Source organism: Ruditapes philippinarum, unplaced genomic scaffold, assembly GCF_026571515.1.
Source record: "Ruditapes philippinarum isolate M1 unplaced genomic scaffold, ASM2657151v2 ctg1737_1_1_1_1, whole genome shotgun sequence".
Taxonomy (NCBI): Eukaryota; Metazoa; Mollusca; class Bivalvia; order Venerida; family Veneridae; genus Ruditapes; species Ruditapes philippinarum.
In genome coordinates, this window is record NW_026862635.1 from 148335 (window position 1) to 162457 (window position 14123).

The 14123-nt window shown below is 33.8% G+C and overlaps 1 protein-coding gene across 1 annotated transcript in view; it reads left to right on the forward strand.

Moving 5' to 3' along the window:
- LOC132719660 (dynein axonemal heavy chain 6-like) overlaps positions 1 to 14119 on the forward strand; it is a gene marked incomplete at both ends in the record, with an annotated part of 86989 nt that extends 72870 nt beyond the window's left edge. Inside the window, 14 exons of the mRNA XM_060703466.1 lie at positions 393 to 628; positions 1358 to 1520; positions 2043 to 2125; positions 2674 to 2911; positions 3371 to 3673; positions 4286 to 4471; positions 5158 to 5330; positions 5941 to 6121; positions 7224 to 7330; positions 8171 to 8286; positions 10564 to 10721; positions 10890 to 11248; positions 13806 to 13899; positions 14102 to 14119. Coding sequence (XP_060559449.1) covers positions 393 to 628; positions 1358 to 1520; positions 2043 to 2125; positions 2674 to 2911; positions 3371 to 3673; positions 4286 to 4471; positions 5158 to 5330; positions 5941 to 6121; positions 7224 to 7330; positions 8171 to 8286; positions 10564 to 10721; positions 10890 to 11248; positions 13806 to 13899; positions 14102 to 14119 — 2415 coding nt within the window. The remainder of the gene's footprint in view (positions 1 to 392; positions 629 to 1357; positions 1521 to 2042; positions 2126 to 2673; positions 2912 to 3370; positions 3674 to 4285; positions 4472 to 5157; positions 5331 to 5940; positions 6122 to 7223; positions 7331 to 8170; positions 8287 to 10563; positions 10722 to 10889; positions 11249 to 13805; positions 13900 to 14101) is intronic.
- Between the last annotated feature and the right edge of the window lie 4 nt (positions 14120 to 14123).

The following is a 14123-nucleotide window of genomic DNA, read 5'->3' on the forward strand; positions in this document are numbered from 1 at the left end:
AATAGTTTGGTCTGCAACGCCAACTTTGTGCAAAATCATTATTATTCGTGGGGCGCTTATTTTTGTGTGTGTTTTTTTTTTCGTGAAAAGGTTAATTTACAAACATAGAATCCAACGAAATTTCATTTTGTCAGCTGTAGATTTTTTGCATTACATTAAATACATTTTACCTTTGGAAAAATAAACAGTTTAGGAGTTTTAGCACCCATGAAAATGTTCTTTGTGACAAAACCATAAAGTTGCATGTCCATGAAATTAAGTGAATTCACAGAAATTAATTTATATAAAGTCTCCAATTGAGTCCCATTTAATGATGCTAAATCATGGTACATGCTTAACACTTAGAATGGTAAAGTATCAATGGTAGTTATTATCTTACTGAATAACTTCAGGTACGTAAAGTTGTCATGGAAGACGAGGCCGTTGCCAAGGTGAAAGCAGAAGAGACTCAAGCTATCGCAGATGATGCGCAGCGTGATCTTGATGAGGCCATACCCGTACTGGAGGCGGCCATTAAAGCTTTAGACGCCTTGGACAAGAGCGATATCTCTGAAATCAAAGTGTTCAGCAAACCTCCTGAAATGGTACAAACAGTGATGGAGTCCGTGTGTATTCTTCTCGGACAAAAGTAAGTTACTTAGCCTAATTTTAATACCACCAATCAACGGGGAATTTATGGCTGAGTTGCTTATGTCATATACTTTACTACTTTACACAACTTTTCAATCCTTGTAAAAGTGTGAAAACCTTTTTTGTATTGTCACAGCGTGTTGTTTAATTAAAATTGCATTAATGCATAATTTAATAAAAAAAGATAAATATTAAAGAAAATATGGCAATATGTGGATATTGTACTGTGATCTTTGTTGTCTTAGGCTGCACAAATTACTTTTTCAGGACGGCTTGTACATTCAATGATGCTATTTATATTGATAAATGTTCACTTGGTAATTACTTTTTCAGGACGGATTGGACATTCGATGACATTATTTATATTGATAAATGTTCACTGGTAATTACTTTTTCAGGACGGATTGGACATTCGATGACATTATTTATATTGATAAATGTTCACTTGGTAATTACTTTTTCAGGACGGATTGGACATTCGATGACATTATTTATATTGATAAATGTTCACTTGGTAATTACTTTTTCAGGACGGATTGGACATTCGATGACATTATTTATATTGATAAATGTTCACTTGGTAATTACTTTTTCAGGACGGATTGGACATTCGATGACATTATTTATATTGATAAATGTTCACTTGGTAATTACTTTTTCAGGACGGATTGGACATTTGATGACATTATTTATATTGATAAATGTTCACTGGTAATTACTATTTCAGGACGGATTGGGCATCAGCTAAAGCTATGTTAGGAGATGCTAACTTCTTGAAGAAACTTTATGAATATGACAAGGACAATATTGGTGAGAGTATTCTTAAGAAACTGAAGAAATACATTGAGAATCCAAAATTCATTCCTGAGGAAGTGGCCAAAGTGTCAAAGGTACAATTGGCTATATTCTTATAATACACCAGTGTGCTATATTCATGTATATACTTGTATGTTGAATGTGATTTGAATGACAGTCCTGTATGTTAAGTTTACAACATCTGAAAACATTTAATTTGTCAAAGGAAAAATTGAATCTTTTATTCAGTAACTAAAAGTTTCATTTCTGGTTGATATTTATTACAGAAAAATAGAAACAAGGTGTACCTAATATAATTATAATGATGTTGCACGCTTATCATTTAGTATTAGATTAAAATGTCTGTTTAAACGTTTCTTTGCATATAATAAAAAGAAAATTTGTTTAGTTCAGTGTAAGATCGAAATATATTTCACCTCGTGAATACCAAAAGTTTATATTTCACTCATGGCTATATACCTTATGGTGCTCACTCCGTGAAATATATTCTGATCTTACACTGAATTAAACAAATATCCTTTATATTCTTCATAAAGAAAGGACAACTTAAAGTGTGGGTGAGTTATCTAACTTGTATATTTTTATGTTATTTCTAGGCGTGCAGATCTATGTGTATGTGGGTAAGAGCTATGGACACTTATGCCCATGTATACAGAACAGTTGAACCTAAACGGCAAAAGTAAGTGAAACAGACTATAATTTAATAATAACTTTATGTTGATAAACAGTGTCTATTCTAGGATTCAATAATCAGGGGGGATTTTTATCAAAAAGTGAGAATTTATTGCATTTGTTGATCTTTTTCCTTCTTTCTCTTTGTAAAATTTCCCCCTTGCCTTGGAAAAAATAGAGGGGAATTCTAAAAAATATGAGTGAATCCCCCATCCCCCCTCTTAGAATAGACACTGAAAAAACCTTTAATTTTGCATTATATCTAAAGTTTAGATAAGACTATAAAATGATGATTTCAGAATTTGTGAACAAACTAGCAGTAAGTAATTCATAAATAAGCAAACTGTTAAATATCGTTAACAAAATACTTATCCCAAGTTTCTATAAAAGCACTGTGTTGTTCCAAAACTAAAAAAACCTTCCACCATTGCTGCAAGAATTCTTTTAGTTCTTTTCTCAGTATTTTAATAATGACAAACCTTTATTTAACAAGCTGAGCTGTTTATCACTGGAAGTGAGCAAGATATATAATTTTATAATTGTTCGATATTTTAGGTTAGCTACAGCCCAGGCCGAGTTAGATGCTGTGATGACAATGTTACGTGAGAAACAGGCGAAACTCGCAGAAGTCGAGGCGAAGATCGCCGAGCTGCAGAAGACGTACGATGACAGCATGGCTGAGAAACAAAAACTAGAGAGAAACATCTCGACTACCGCAGCTCGATTGAAGAGAGCGGCCAAACTTACGACTGCTCTAGGTGACGAACAAGTCAGGTGGGGTGAGACAGTCGACGTAAGTGTTCTTAAATTTACTTGTCCTGATACCACTGTCGGAACTGTCAGTTTTTATTCTTAATATCTTATCTGTCCAAAAGAAAAAGTTAAGCTTTTAGGATGGCTTTGTCGGGATAATTGAGTCCAGCTCTTTCAATAAGTGTTGAGAATTGAGTACCACTCAAGCCGGTGCTAGGGAGCGTGAGGGATGTTGCACTTTTTCATTAACCCTCATGTACAGACTCAATCAAACCGAATCTGCAATTTTCATGTAATTTTTGCTATTTTTAATGCTTCCTGAGATCATTTTTATCCAGATATTTCTCATGAATGTATAAATAAAAACATGTTGTTTTTTTTTGTTCTTGAAATAAGTTATTTTCGTTTTTGTGTTTTTCTTACATTGATATCAAAGTATACTTGTTTAAGAAGTTAATTTAAATTTATAATTTCTGTAAAAATTTTCCTTGTTTTGTAGAAATTCAATATTGAGATTGGCAATGTGACAGGCGACGTGTTTGTGGGTGCAGCTTGTGTAGCGTATTACGGCGCGTTTACCAGCGTGTATCGTCACGAGCTCGTAGAGAACTGGATACAGCGATGTAAAGAACTGGATATCCCGGTAACGCAGGGTATGACGATAACAAGCGTGCTGGCAGATAACTACGAGATAAGACAGTGGAACACCGACGGTCTGCCGAAAGATCAGGTCTCGACTGAAAATGCTATCCTAGTTACAAGAGGGCGACGATGGCCACTTATGATTGATCCACAGGAGCAGGTTGGAATGTTAACACTTTTAACTCTGTAAATTGTGCGTAATTGCACATTTGAATTTGAATCTAATCTTTGTTATTTTAAACACTTTCAACATCATAATGTATATAACGACCCTCACCCACATTGACTTTAGAATTATAAAGTTTATACAGTAAGGTGATGAAAAAACTATCAATCTTTTTAGATAAATACCTTTATATTAAGACCAGTCTGAATGAAAAAGTGGTCATTATTTGTAGGTAATTTCTAAACAAATGTAATACTGTTCTACATTTGATAGAAAAGGAAAGCTAATGTTCATGGTTTTTGTGACAGGTTTAGGCACTTATGATCCCATTCCTTTTCTAAAATCCCATTAAACTTCAAATGGACTATTCTATATCCAAAGCAGAGGAAATCCATGAAGCATGGTGATTACTCAATTTTTACATTCTAATACAGAATGATACGATACCCCTTAAACTTAAAATTGATTGTCCCATTTTCAAAGCAGGAGTCCATTTCACAAGTACAGAAGGCTAAAGAGTAAGAAATATTATTCACAAGAAGTTTGACTGAATTTTATTTAAGTATCAGTTTTTTCTAAAGATGTTTTTGTGTATTTTTACTTCAGGCAAACAGATGGATCAGAAACATGGAGAACAAGAATGGTTTGAAGATCATCAAGCTGACTGATGGTAATTTCTTGAGAACACTGGAAAACTGTATCCGTATAGGTATGCCGGTACTTTGTGAGGATTTGGGTGAATTCCTTGACCCGGCCCTGGAACCAGTCTTGTTGAAGCAGACTTTCATGCAGGTGAGTGAAGGGAGTGATAATGGGTATATGTTTTAATCAATACCATCATAAATATGGATACACTTCCCTGTACATGCTGCCTAGTACTGAACACATCTGCAGATGTTTCTGAATTGAAAATTTACCATTTAATGTTTAAATGTTGAATTCTGCTTAAGCCAGTGCTAGGGGGTGTGGACGGCAGTTTGCAGTTGACAGTACTGTCCATGAACAGGCTTAATCAAACCGAGCCTGCAACATTATAATTTTCCCGTTTTTGGCTTTCTTTAGGGATTCATAGATATATGAGCAAAGGGGTAATAGATATAAGCAAAAGGGTAATATACATAAACTAAAGGGTTATAGATATAAGCAAAAGGGTATTAGATATAAGCAAAAGTGTAAAATATTTAAGCAAAAGTGTAATATGTAAGCAAAAGGGTAATAGATATAAGCAAAAGGGGTAATAGATATAAACAAAAAGGTAATAGATATAAGCAAATGGGTAAAAGATATTTGATACAGGATTGAAGATAAAGGCAAACTTTAGAGACATACCCCGGTATATGTACATTGTAGCTATAACAAATAAGCTTAGCTTTTTAAAGATACGCCCAACATTCATGTAGTTTTTAAGTATAATTGCTTTATAATTGACATTGTATAGGATAATATTATACTCATCATGTACAATTTACACGTTACAGGGTGGTAGATTACTGATCCGACTTGGTGATAGCGACATTGACTATGATAAGAACTTCAAGTTCTACATGACCACGAAGATGTCCAATCCTCATTATCTACCTGAAGTCTGCATTAAAGTGACCATCATTAACTTTACTGTCACCAAATCTGGTCTGGAGGATCAGTTACTCAGGTAATTTCATCATTTTAAATATTCAGTCCATATTGGTAAAATTTGAATATAAAGAAACCAGTCTAGGGAATGGCACTGATTCTATTGGTCAATTTAAAATTTGCAAGTTGAGCCAACCCATCAGATCATCCAGAAGTTTAGACTGGTGTGCAGTTTTATTAAGTTTTATGGTAATGATATTTTACCCAGAAAATATCCCAGAAAGTCTATTTTGGCTTAGTGGTGACAAGTTTTTAGATGGTTTTTCTTTCAGTTTCGTATTTGTTTCCCTTGGTATATAATTTTCTTAATGTGAGACACATTCGGTAACCTTCTCAAATCTGTTATTTACCCCATTCTTTAATTTATGTACAAAGGTTGCCAATCATTATATGCCCAATATACTTTTGGTAGTTAAATTTTTGTTATTCATATTGAATTTTTTCATATTTGTTTCCTTTTGTATATATTTTTTTAATGTGAGACACTCAGTACCTTCTTAAATCTGATATTTTTCTCCATCCTTAAATAAAATTGTGTAGAAAGGTTGCTGATCATTATATGCATTCTAACCAGGCTTTATACCATTGGTGGCTCAATTTTTGTATTTTGATTCTTCAAACACTTGTAGTGAAGTGGTAAGCTTGGAACGTCCTGACCTTGAAGAACAGAGGAACCAGCTCATCACAAAGATCAATGCTGACAAGAACCAGCTGAAGGCTATAGAAGACAGAATTCTCAAGCTCCTGTTTGAATCTGAGGGAAACATCTTAGACAATGAGGAGCTCATTAACACATTGAATGATTCTAAGGTAAACATTTTCGAAAAGTTTTTGCCTAATCTAAGTTTTGTTTTTATCAAATTCTTAAAATGTCACAATGTCACTTAAAATAGATAAAATAGATAACAACTTATATTTAACAAATTGGCAAATCATCATTAAACATTTGAAATAAATATTTTGAGATGATTTTCACCCAAGTTCGTTCAAGGTCACTGCAAGAATCCCCTTTGAAAGAGGTCAGCAATAATTCTAAAAATATGTAGAAAAAGTGCATTTTTATTGACCTATGGATTGAACACTTAGGTAGACAGTTAAACATTTTACTGATGTCCCCCATAACCAATGGAAAAGGACCAATTTCCAATTTTTTTTAGCAAATTTAAAGGGCACCTTTCTTTTTTAAATTAATTTCCCAAGGTTTCTTGGGTGTTGCTGTCTTTATCAAAATTTTTATGAAAAAATTTTAAATTTAAAAAGGGAAAATTTTCCCATCTCCCTTGGCCCGTATTTAAGTAATAAAGGCCCATTATTTTTTTTTGGAAAAAAATTTTTTTTTTTTTTTCAAATGATCTTTTTTTTTTTTTGGTTGCTAAGGTAACAAACTCGGGATCATAGCAGAGATTGGCCCCCAGGGGGTTAAACCGAAGAGGAGAAAGGGTTTAAATCGGGAAAAGGAGAAGTATTTTTTGGGTTTTAGCTCAAAAGAGGCTCGGTCATTTTACTTTTTTTGCGCCGAAAATGGGAGGCGTTTGATCCCATTTTACCCCGTTTTTTCTTTTGAAATAAATTTAAAACTGTAAGTTACATATTTGGAACAGCCTGTTAAAATTTTGAAGACCTTGCTAACGTTATATAAAGACATATAGCAGATTCAAAAATAGAATCTTATTTAAACTTTTCATCACAATGATTTAAGAATACAATAAAAGGAACATTTAAAGTGAAAAATAAAATGGCAGTCACTGACCTTGTTTTCTAGTTATCAGTCAATACAATTTGCAAATTATATGTTGTGTTGATTTGTGGTAACTTATCTTTAAAGGGACTCCACTGAGGTTTTTTTGACAAGACCTGACTAGAAATATATTCTAAAAACAGTGACTGATTCTTTTTTATTGTATATTTCCAGCTGTTTAACCAGACAATAGAGAACAGCGAGAAAAATCCCGACCTTGAGAAGAGGTTGGAGATATGTCTGCGGGAAACCACCCTCTCTATATACCAGAATGTGGCAAGGTAAATTTCAATTAATGGCTTTCTCTTTGGCAAACCACCCTCAAATAGATTTTTTATGCATGACTATTCCACAGTAAGAAGAAATTCAGGAAAAAAATGAATTTGTAATGACTCTATAATGATAACTTGAATTTCCAAAGCCTGAATTTTTACTTCATTTATGATATATATGATATATATGTGATCGCAGGGATTTTTTTTTGCCTTATTTTATAGCAGATATTCGGTCATATTCCCAATTTGATATAGTATATTATTTTCCCAATCCACAGGAAAAAATTCCCAATAAAGATATTTTTAAAACAAATTCTAAAATCTTGGAAAATAAGGACTTCTTCACTGTTACAGTGTTTAATAGTTTGAAGATGCCTTTCTAGACAAAAATTCCCAATAAAAATATTTTTAAAACAAATTCTAAAATCTTGGAAAATAAGGACTTCTTCACTGTTACAGTGTTAAATAGTTTGAAGATGCCTTTCTAGACAAAAATTCCCAATAAAAATATTTTTAAAACAAATTCTAAAATCTTGGAAAATAAGGACTTCTTCACTGTTACGGTGTTTAATAGTTTGAAGATGCCTTTCTAGACAGGCATTCATTTAATCACTGCAAAATTTAAGTCATGCAATTTTCCCCAAATTTTAACAAAACATCGCTGAAATTCCCAATCGGTGTAGGAGTGATCCAAGGTAGAACAATATATATTACATGTTTGTATTTAGGAATTTTTCGAGGACTGGGCAATGAATTCCAGCAAAGGGAGGTATTGGAGGGATCAGAGTTTGGGCGATCAAAGTTTGACTGTACATGTATTGTAATTGATTTGGTTGTGTATTTCAGAGGTTTATTTGAGAAGGACAAACTTGTGTTCTCGTTCATGTTGTGTGTTGAGATAATGAGAAACGCGGAAGAAATCTCTGTCCCGGAGTGGAACTTCTTCCTACGTGGTGCCGCAGGTAGGTTGACCTAACTAGAATTATTCCATAAGCCACTAAAAACAGGTCTGAAAGTTATAAAGCTTTATCTGAGTTACCAGGGACTTTGTATTTTTTCATGTCAGAAAGATATATAGCTAATTTAAGATTTGTGGTCCTCTAAGGTGTCCACTTATGCATAAAATGATGCATGCCTAACGGATAACTTCCTCCACCAGTAAAAGCTGGCTATTTGCCTTATGACCTTTTACTTTGTCTATTTTATTTAAAACCCTACCATAAGAAAATATGGTAAAAATATATAAACTCAAAATAATGTTAGTAACTCATTCTATTACAATTTGCTATTTAAAACATATCTAAAGAGTTTAGGACAAAGAGCCTATTTGATAACTCATCAAAAAGTGTTGTCATTACAGTAAAAACCTGTTCAGACTTGGCCAAAAGTCAGATTTTCTTATTTTGTATCTGGTTCTATTCTTATGTGATTTGTTTGTATAAATTCATTTGCAGCTTCAGCAGAAGGTTAAGAAATAACTTGTTATATTAAATGTTTCAATTGTTTATTGTTCTTTCCATCTTCAATGTTATTGTTTGTTCCATTCTTTACCAAAAAAAATAAAATTTTGATTTAATTTAATTTTCAACGTTCCATTAGTTGATCATGTAGATGTTTTGCAGCATTTTGAGTTAATGTTTTTTTATAAAACTTTAATTCCTGTTTACATAGCAAAACGAAAAACAAAGAGTATCATACATGCAATAATGTCACAAATTATGGGTTGTGTCCTGAAAATCAGGTGACTGTACTAGAAGTGTCCCAGAGATGATTTATGTCATTGGTAAAAATAAAATTTGAAATAATCTTCTTGTCATAATACTCCGGATGTCAAGGACTGTCCCGGAAATCAGGTGACTGTCCCGGAGATGATTTATATCCTGGTAAAAATAAAAATCTTAAAAAATCTCCTTGCCATAATACTCCAGACTTCAGGGACTGTCCCGGAAATTTGGGGACTGTCCCAGAGATGATTTATGTCCCGGTAAATAATCTCCTTTGTAGCAGGAATTTATAATAATAATACATTTTATGCAATCTTATTGTCAAGTTAATTAAAGTATGCCTATAAATTATGGCATGTATGAAAATATATTAAAATAAACATCAACAAAAAAGCAATACATATGAAAACATCTGACCCCATTACTTTTATTGTCCCAAGTTGTCTCTATCTTCAAATCACAAGATCACCAATATTGATGTTTTAACCAGTGGTAAAACTGTCTTCTTTGTAATTATTATGTCAGCTTTTCACAGAGCATTTTTATATGTCAAATTTTTGTGCTATTATCTATAATTTGGTTATAACTCTACTTGTCTTTATAGATATAAACTTATTAGGAAGAATTTTTAAAACACTATCATTAACTAGAGATATGTATAAATTAAAGGCCCATTATGCTGTCATTTTTATTTCTCAAAATCTGTTTATTTTTGGTCTTCATTTATAGTTTGCAACAAGTTACTCATTTGCCAAGTACCTGAACTGTCTTTTTCCTTCAGTTTCTTTTTGGAAATTAATTCATGTAATATGGTGATTTAGTATTTTGTATGGAAGTGAAAATACAACATTGTTTACACTTTGCTACATTTATGACATATTATTTTACATTTAGGACTATTTCCTTCAGGTTAAACTAGCATCTTACATGCTCTAAAACCGTTATTTAAACATTATAAAACTCATGTTTGACACTTCTAGTAAAGAAGTAAATAATTATTCATTTTTTGAGCAAAATGTGATTTTATATCCATTACTATCACTAATGATATGCTAAACTTCTATATTAGTTCATTAGTTCATACAAAATTAATTTCATTTTAGTCTGCTAGGAAGCTATGAGGCATACTTTTGAATAAATTCCTGGAATAAACCAGTATTAAGCAATGGTTGTAAAGTTTCTTCCTTAAACAACACATTGCTTTTGAATGGGTTTGAACCTGCGCAGCCAGCAATAATTGCTTGCCTAAGGTGTTATCCTCTCGGCCATCCAGCTAGCTTACGGAACATCGGTGGTTCTACTCAGGTGCCCGTTCGTGCCTGAAATAATGCACAGAGGGGCACCTGAGGTCTTCCTCCACCAGTAAAGCTAGATCGTAGCGATATGACCTATACTGTGTCGATGTGACGTAAAACCCAAAACAAACAAACAAACTCTCGGCCATACCGCAACTTACAATACTAGTACTCCTTATGTCTGAGTTAACATCTAATGATGGTTTTGTTTCCCATTCAGGTCTTGATAAGCAGCGTCCACCAAAACCAAGTGTACCTTGGATCAGTAGGCAAGTGTGGAACTCGGCTTGTGACCTTAGTGACTCGCTACCGGCTTTCCGTGGAATTTACAATGACTTAACAAAAACTCCTTGCTGGGTCCAATTAGGAGAAAATTTGGTTTGTATACTTTTATTCATTAGTCATTTGCCTATGGTTTATTCACTGCAGGTTTGATCTATTTATAAATGTCTGCCCTTTATTTTTTTATTTTTGTCCTATTTATATATTGATCAAAGTCTATTTTTAGAATTCCTGCCTATATATAGACTTATAATCTATTTATAGATAAGAGGAAACCCTGAAACAGATGAAAGTTATGGGCCTGAGCCAGATGCACCAGATGCTGCTGAAGATCAAGAAATAATAGATGATGGCACAGTGAAAGGTCACTGGGACAAGAGACTGACAAGTTTCCAGAAACTTATGTTCATTAAAGTATTCAAGGAAGAAAAAACTATATTTGGAACAACAGACTTTGTGAGAGAAAACTTGGGCAATCAGTTTGTTGAGAGTCCAAATGTTGCATTACAAACCCTGTATAATGACATGACCAAGGTGGCGCCACTTGTGTTTGTGCTGAGCACGGGCTCAGATCCTATGGGAGCTTTCCTTAGATTTGCAAGAGAGACCGGTAACACTGATAAGTAAGTCAAAAGTTCGAGTCTTTGAGATAATTATAAAGAGATAAAGATTTTTTTTTTTTTGGGGGGGGGGGGGATTCGATTTACTTACTTTACTTTAAATAGTTTGTTTATTTGATACATGTTTCCTCACCACTATAATTTTACATAATGGAATGATTGTACACAAAAAAGATTTTCTTGTTATTTACAATTATTCAAGGTATGAGCAGAAATGCTGAAAAGTTAAAATAAATGAAACAAAATGACATAGGGTGGCTCCCTGTCATGCTGTGGAGGGTATTAACTACCAAATACCACTGCAACAAATCTCATCTACATATAAATACCTGAAAATTAAACAACATGTAGTCCTTTAAAATGAAAAAAGAGTCATATTGTTCTGTATTTTTTTTTAAGTTTTTTTTTTAGTCTCATCCATTATGGTTTGTTTTGATTAAAAAAAGAGAGAGACCATCAAAATGACTAAGAACCAAAGGTCCAGGTTATTTTCACAAAATAAGTCATTGTAAATATATGATTTCCCCTGGTCTTGCTTATTTAAACTGCCATTTGTTTTTAGCTCACCTGTCACAAAGTGACAGGGTGAGCTTTTGTGATCGCTTTTCGTCCGGCATCCGTCCGTCCGTCGTCCGTCCGTCGTCCGTACGTAAACTTTTGCTTTAAATGACATCTCCTCATAAACCACTAAGCCAATTTCATCCAAACTTCACAGAAATGTTCCTTTGGTGGTCACCTTTAAAAATTGTTCAAAGAATTTAATTCCATGCAAAACTCTGGTTGCCATGGCAACCGAAAGAAAAATCTTTAAATATATCTTTTAAGCAACCCTAAGAGCTAGAGCTTAGATATTTGGCATGAAACATCTTCTAATGAGAGTCTACCAAGTTTGTTCATATAAAAGCCCTGGGGTCAAAATTGGCCCCGCCCCAGGGGGTCATTGATTTTCCCTATATGCATATAGTAAAAACTTAAAAAATCTTCTTTTAAATAACCAAAAGAGCTAGAGCTAAGATATTTGGCATGAAACATCTTCTAGTGAGTGTCTACCAAGTTTGTTCAAATAAAAGCCCTGGGGTCAAAACTGGCCCTGCCCTAGGGGGTCATAGATTTTCCCTATATGCATATAGTACAAACTTAAAAAATCTTCTTTTAAAGAATCCAAAGAGCAAGAGCTAAGATATTTGGCATGAAACATCTTCTAGTGAGTGTCTACCAAGTTTGTTCAAATAAAAGCCCTGGGGTCAAAATTGGCCCTGCCCCGGGGGGTCATTGATTTTCCTATATGCATATAGTAAAAACTTAAAAAATCTTCTTTTGAAGAACTGTAAGAGCTAGAGCTTAGATATTTGGCATGAGTGTCTTCCAAGTTTGTTCAAATAAAAGCCCTGGGGTCAAAATTGGCCCCGCCCCGGGGGGTCATTGATTTTCCCTATATGCATATAGTAAAAACTTAAAATCTTCTTTTAAAGAACCCAAAGAGCTAGAGCTAAGATATTTGGCATGAAACATATTCTAGTAAGTGTCTACCAAGTTTGTTCAAATAAAAGCCCTGGGGTCAAAATTGGCCCCGGCCCGGGGGGTCAATGATTTTCCTATATGCATATAGTAAAAACTTAAAAAATCTTCTTTTAAAGAACTGTAATGAGCTAGAGCTAAGATATTTGGCATGAAACATCTTCTAGTGAGTGTCTACTAAGTTTGTTCAAATAAAAGCCCTAGGGTCAAAATTGGCCCCGCCCCAGGGGGTAATTGATTTTCCCTATATGCATATAGTAAAAACTTAAAAAATCTTCTTTTAAAGAACCCAAAGAGCTAGAGCTAAGATATTTAGCATGAAACATCTTCTAATGAGTGTCTACCAAGTTTGTTCAAATAAAAGCCCTGAGGTCAAAATTGGCCCTGCCCCAGGGGGTCATAGATTTTCCCAATATGCATATAGTAAAAACTTAAAAAATCTTCTTTTAAAGAACCCAAAGAGCTAGAGCTAAGATATTTGGCAAGAAACATCTTCTAGTGAGTGTCTACCAAGTTTGTTCAAATAAAAGCCCTGGGGTCAAAACTGGCCCGCCCGGGGGTCATTGATTTTCCTTATATGTGTAAAGCAAAACTTAAAAATCTTCTTTGAATAAACCCAAATAGCTAGAGTTTAGATATTTAGCATGAAACATCTTTAAGTAAATATCTACAAAGTTTGTTCAAATAAAAACCCGGGGGTCAAAACTGGCCCTGCCCCAGGGGTGTCATTGTTTTTAACTATATGTGTATAGTAAAAACTTAAAAAATAATCTTTTAAAAACCCAATGAGCTAGAACTTAGATGTTTAGCATGAAACATCTTCTTATGGGTGTCTACCAAGTCTGTTCAAATAAACAAATAAAAGCCATTGGGTAAAAATTGGCCCGGGGGGTGGGGGGGCTATATATAGGTGAGCGACCTCAGGGCCATCATGGCCCTCTTGTTTGTTTGTTTGTTGTTTTTTTTTTTATTTTCTTTAAACTTCATAATTAAAATTATATCACATTCACATATATTTATGACAGATTTGTATCAATTTCAGGGTCCAGTCCATCTCACTGGGTCAAGGTCAAGGTCCAGTGGCGGAGAAAATGATCAAAAGTGCTATACAGAATGGAGACTGGGTCTTCCTGCAGGTCGGTTTTCTAGTCATATGTTTACATTAGTTTTTTTTTTTGGGTCAGAGATTTTGATTTTTAATTGTTGGTCACAAATCTATAGTAATCTTGGAATGCTGTTAAACAAAGGTCGTAAACAAAGGTCATAAACATTATGCTCGTCCAATGAGAATTGCTGTAACAAACATACAGTAAAATAATCACCTCTTTCATTTCACAGAACTGTCATTTAGCAGCATCTT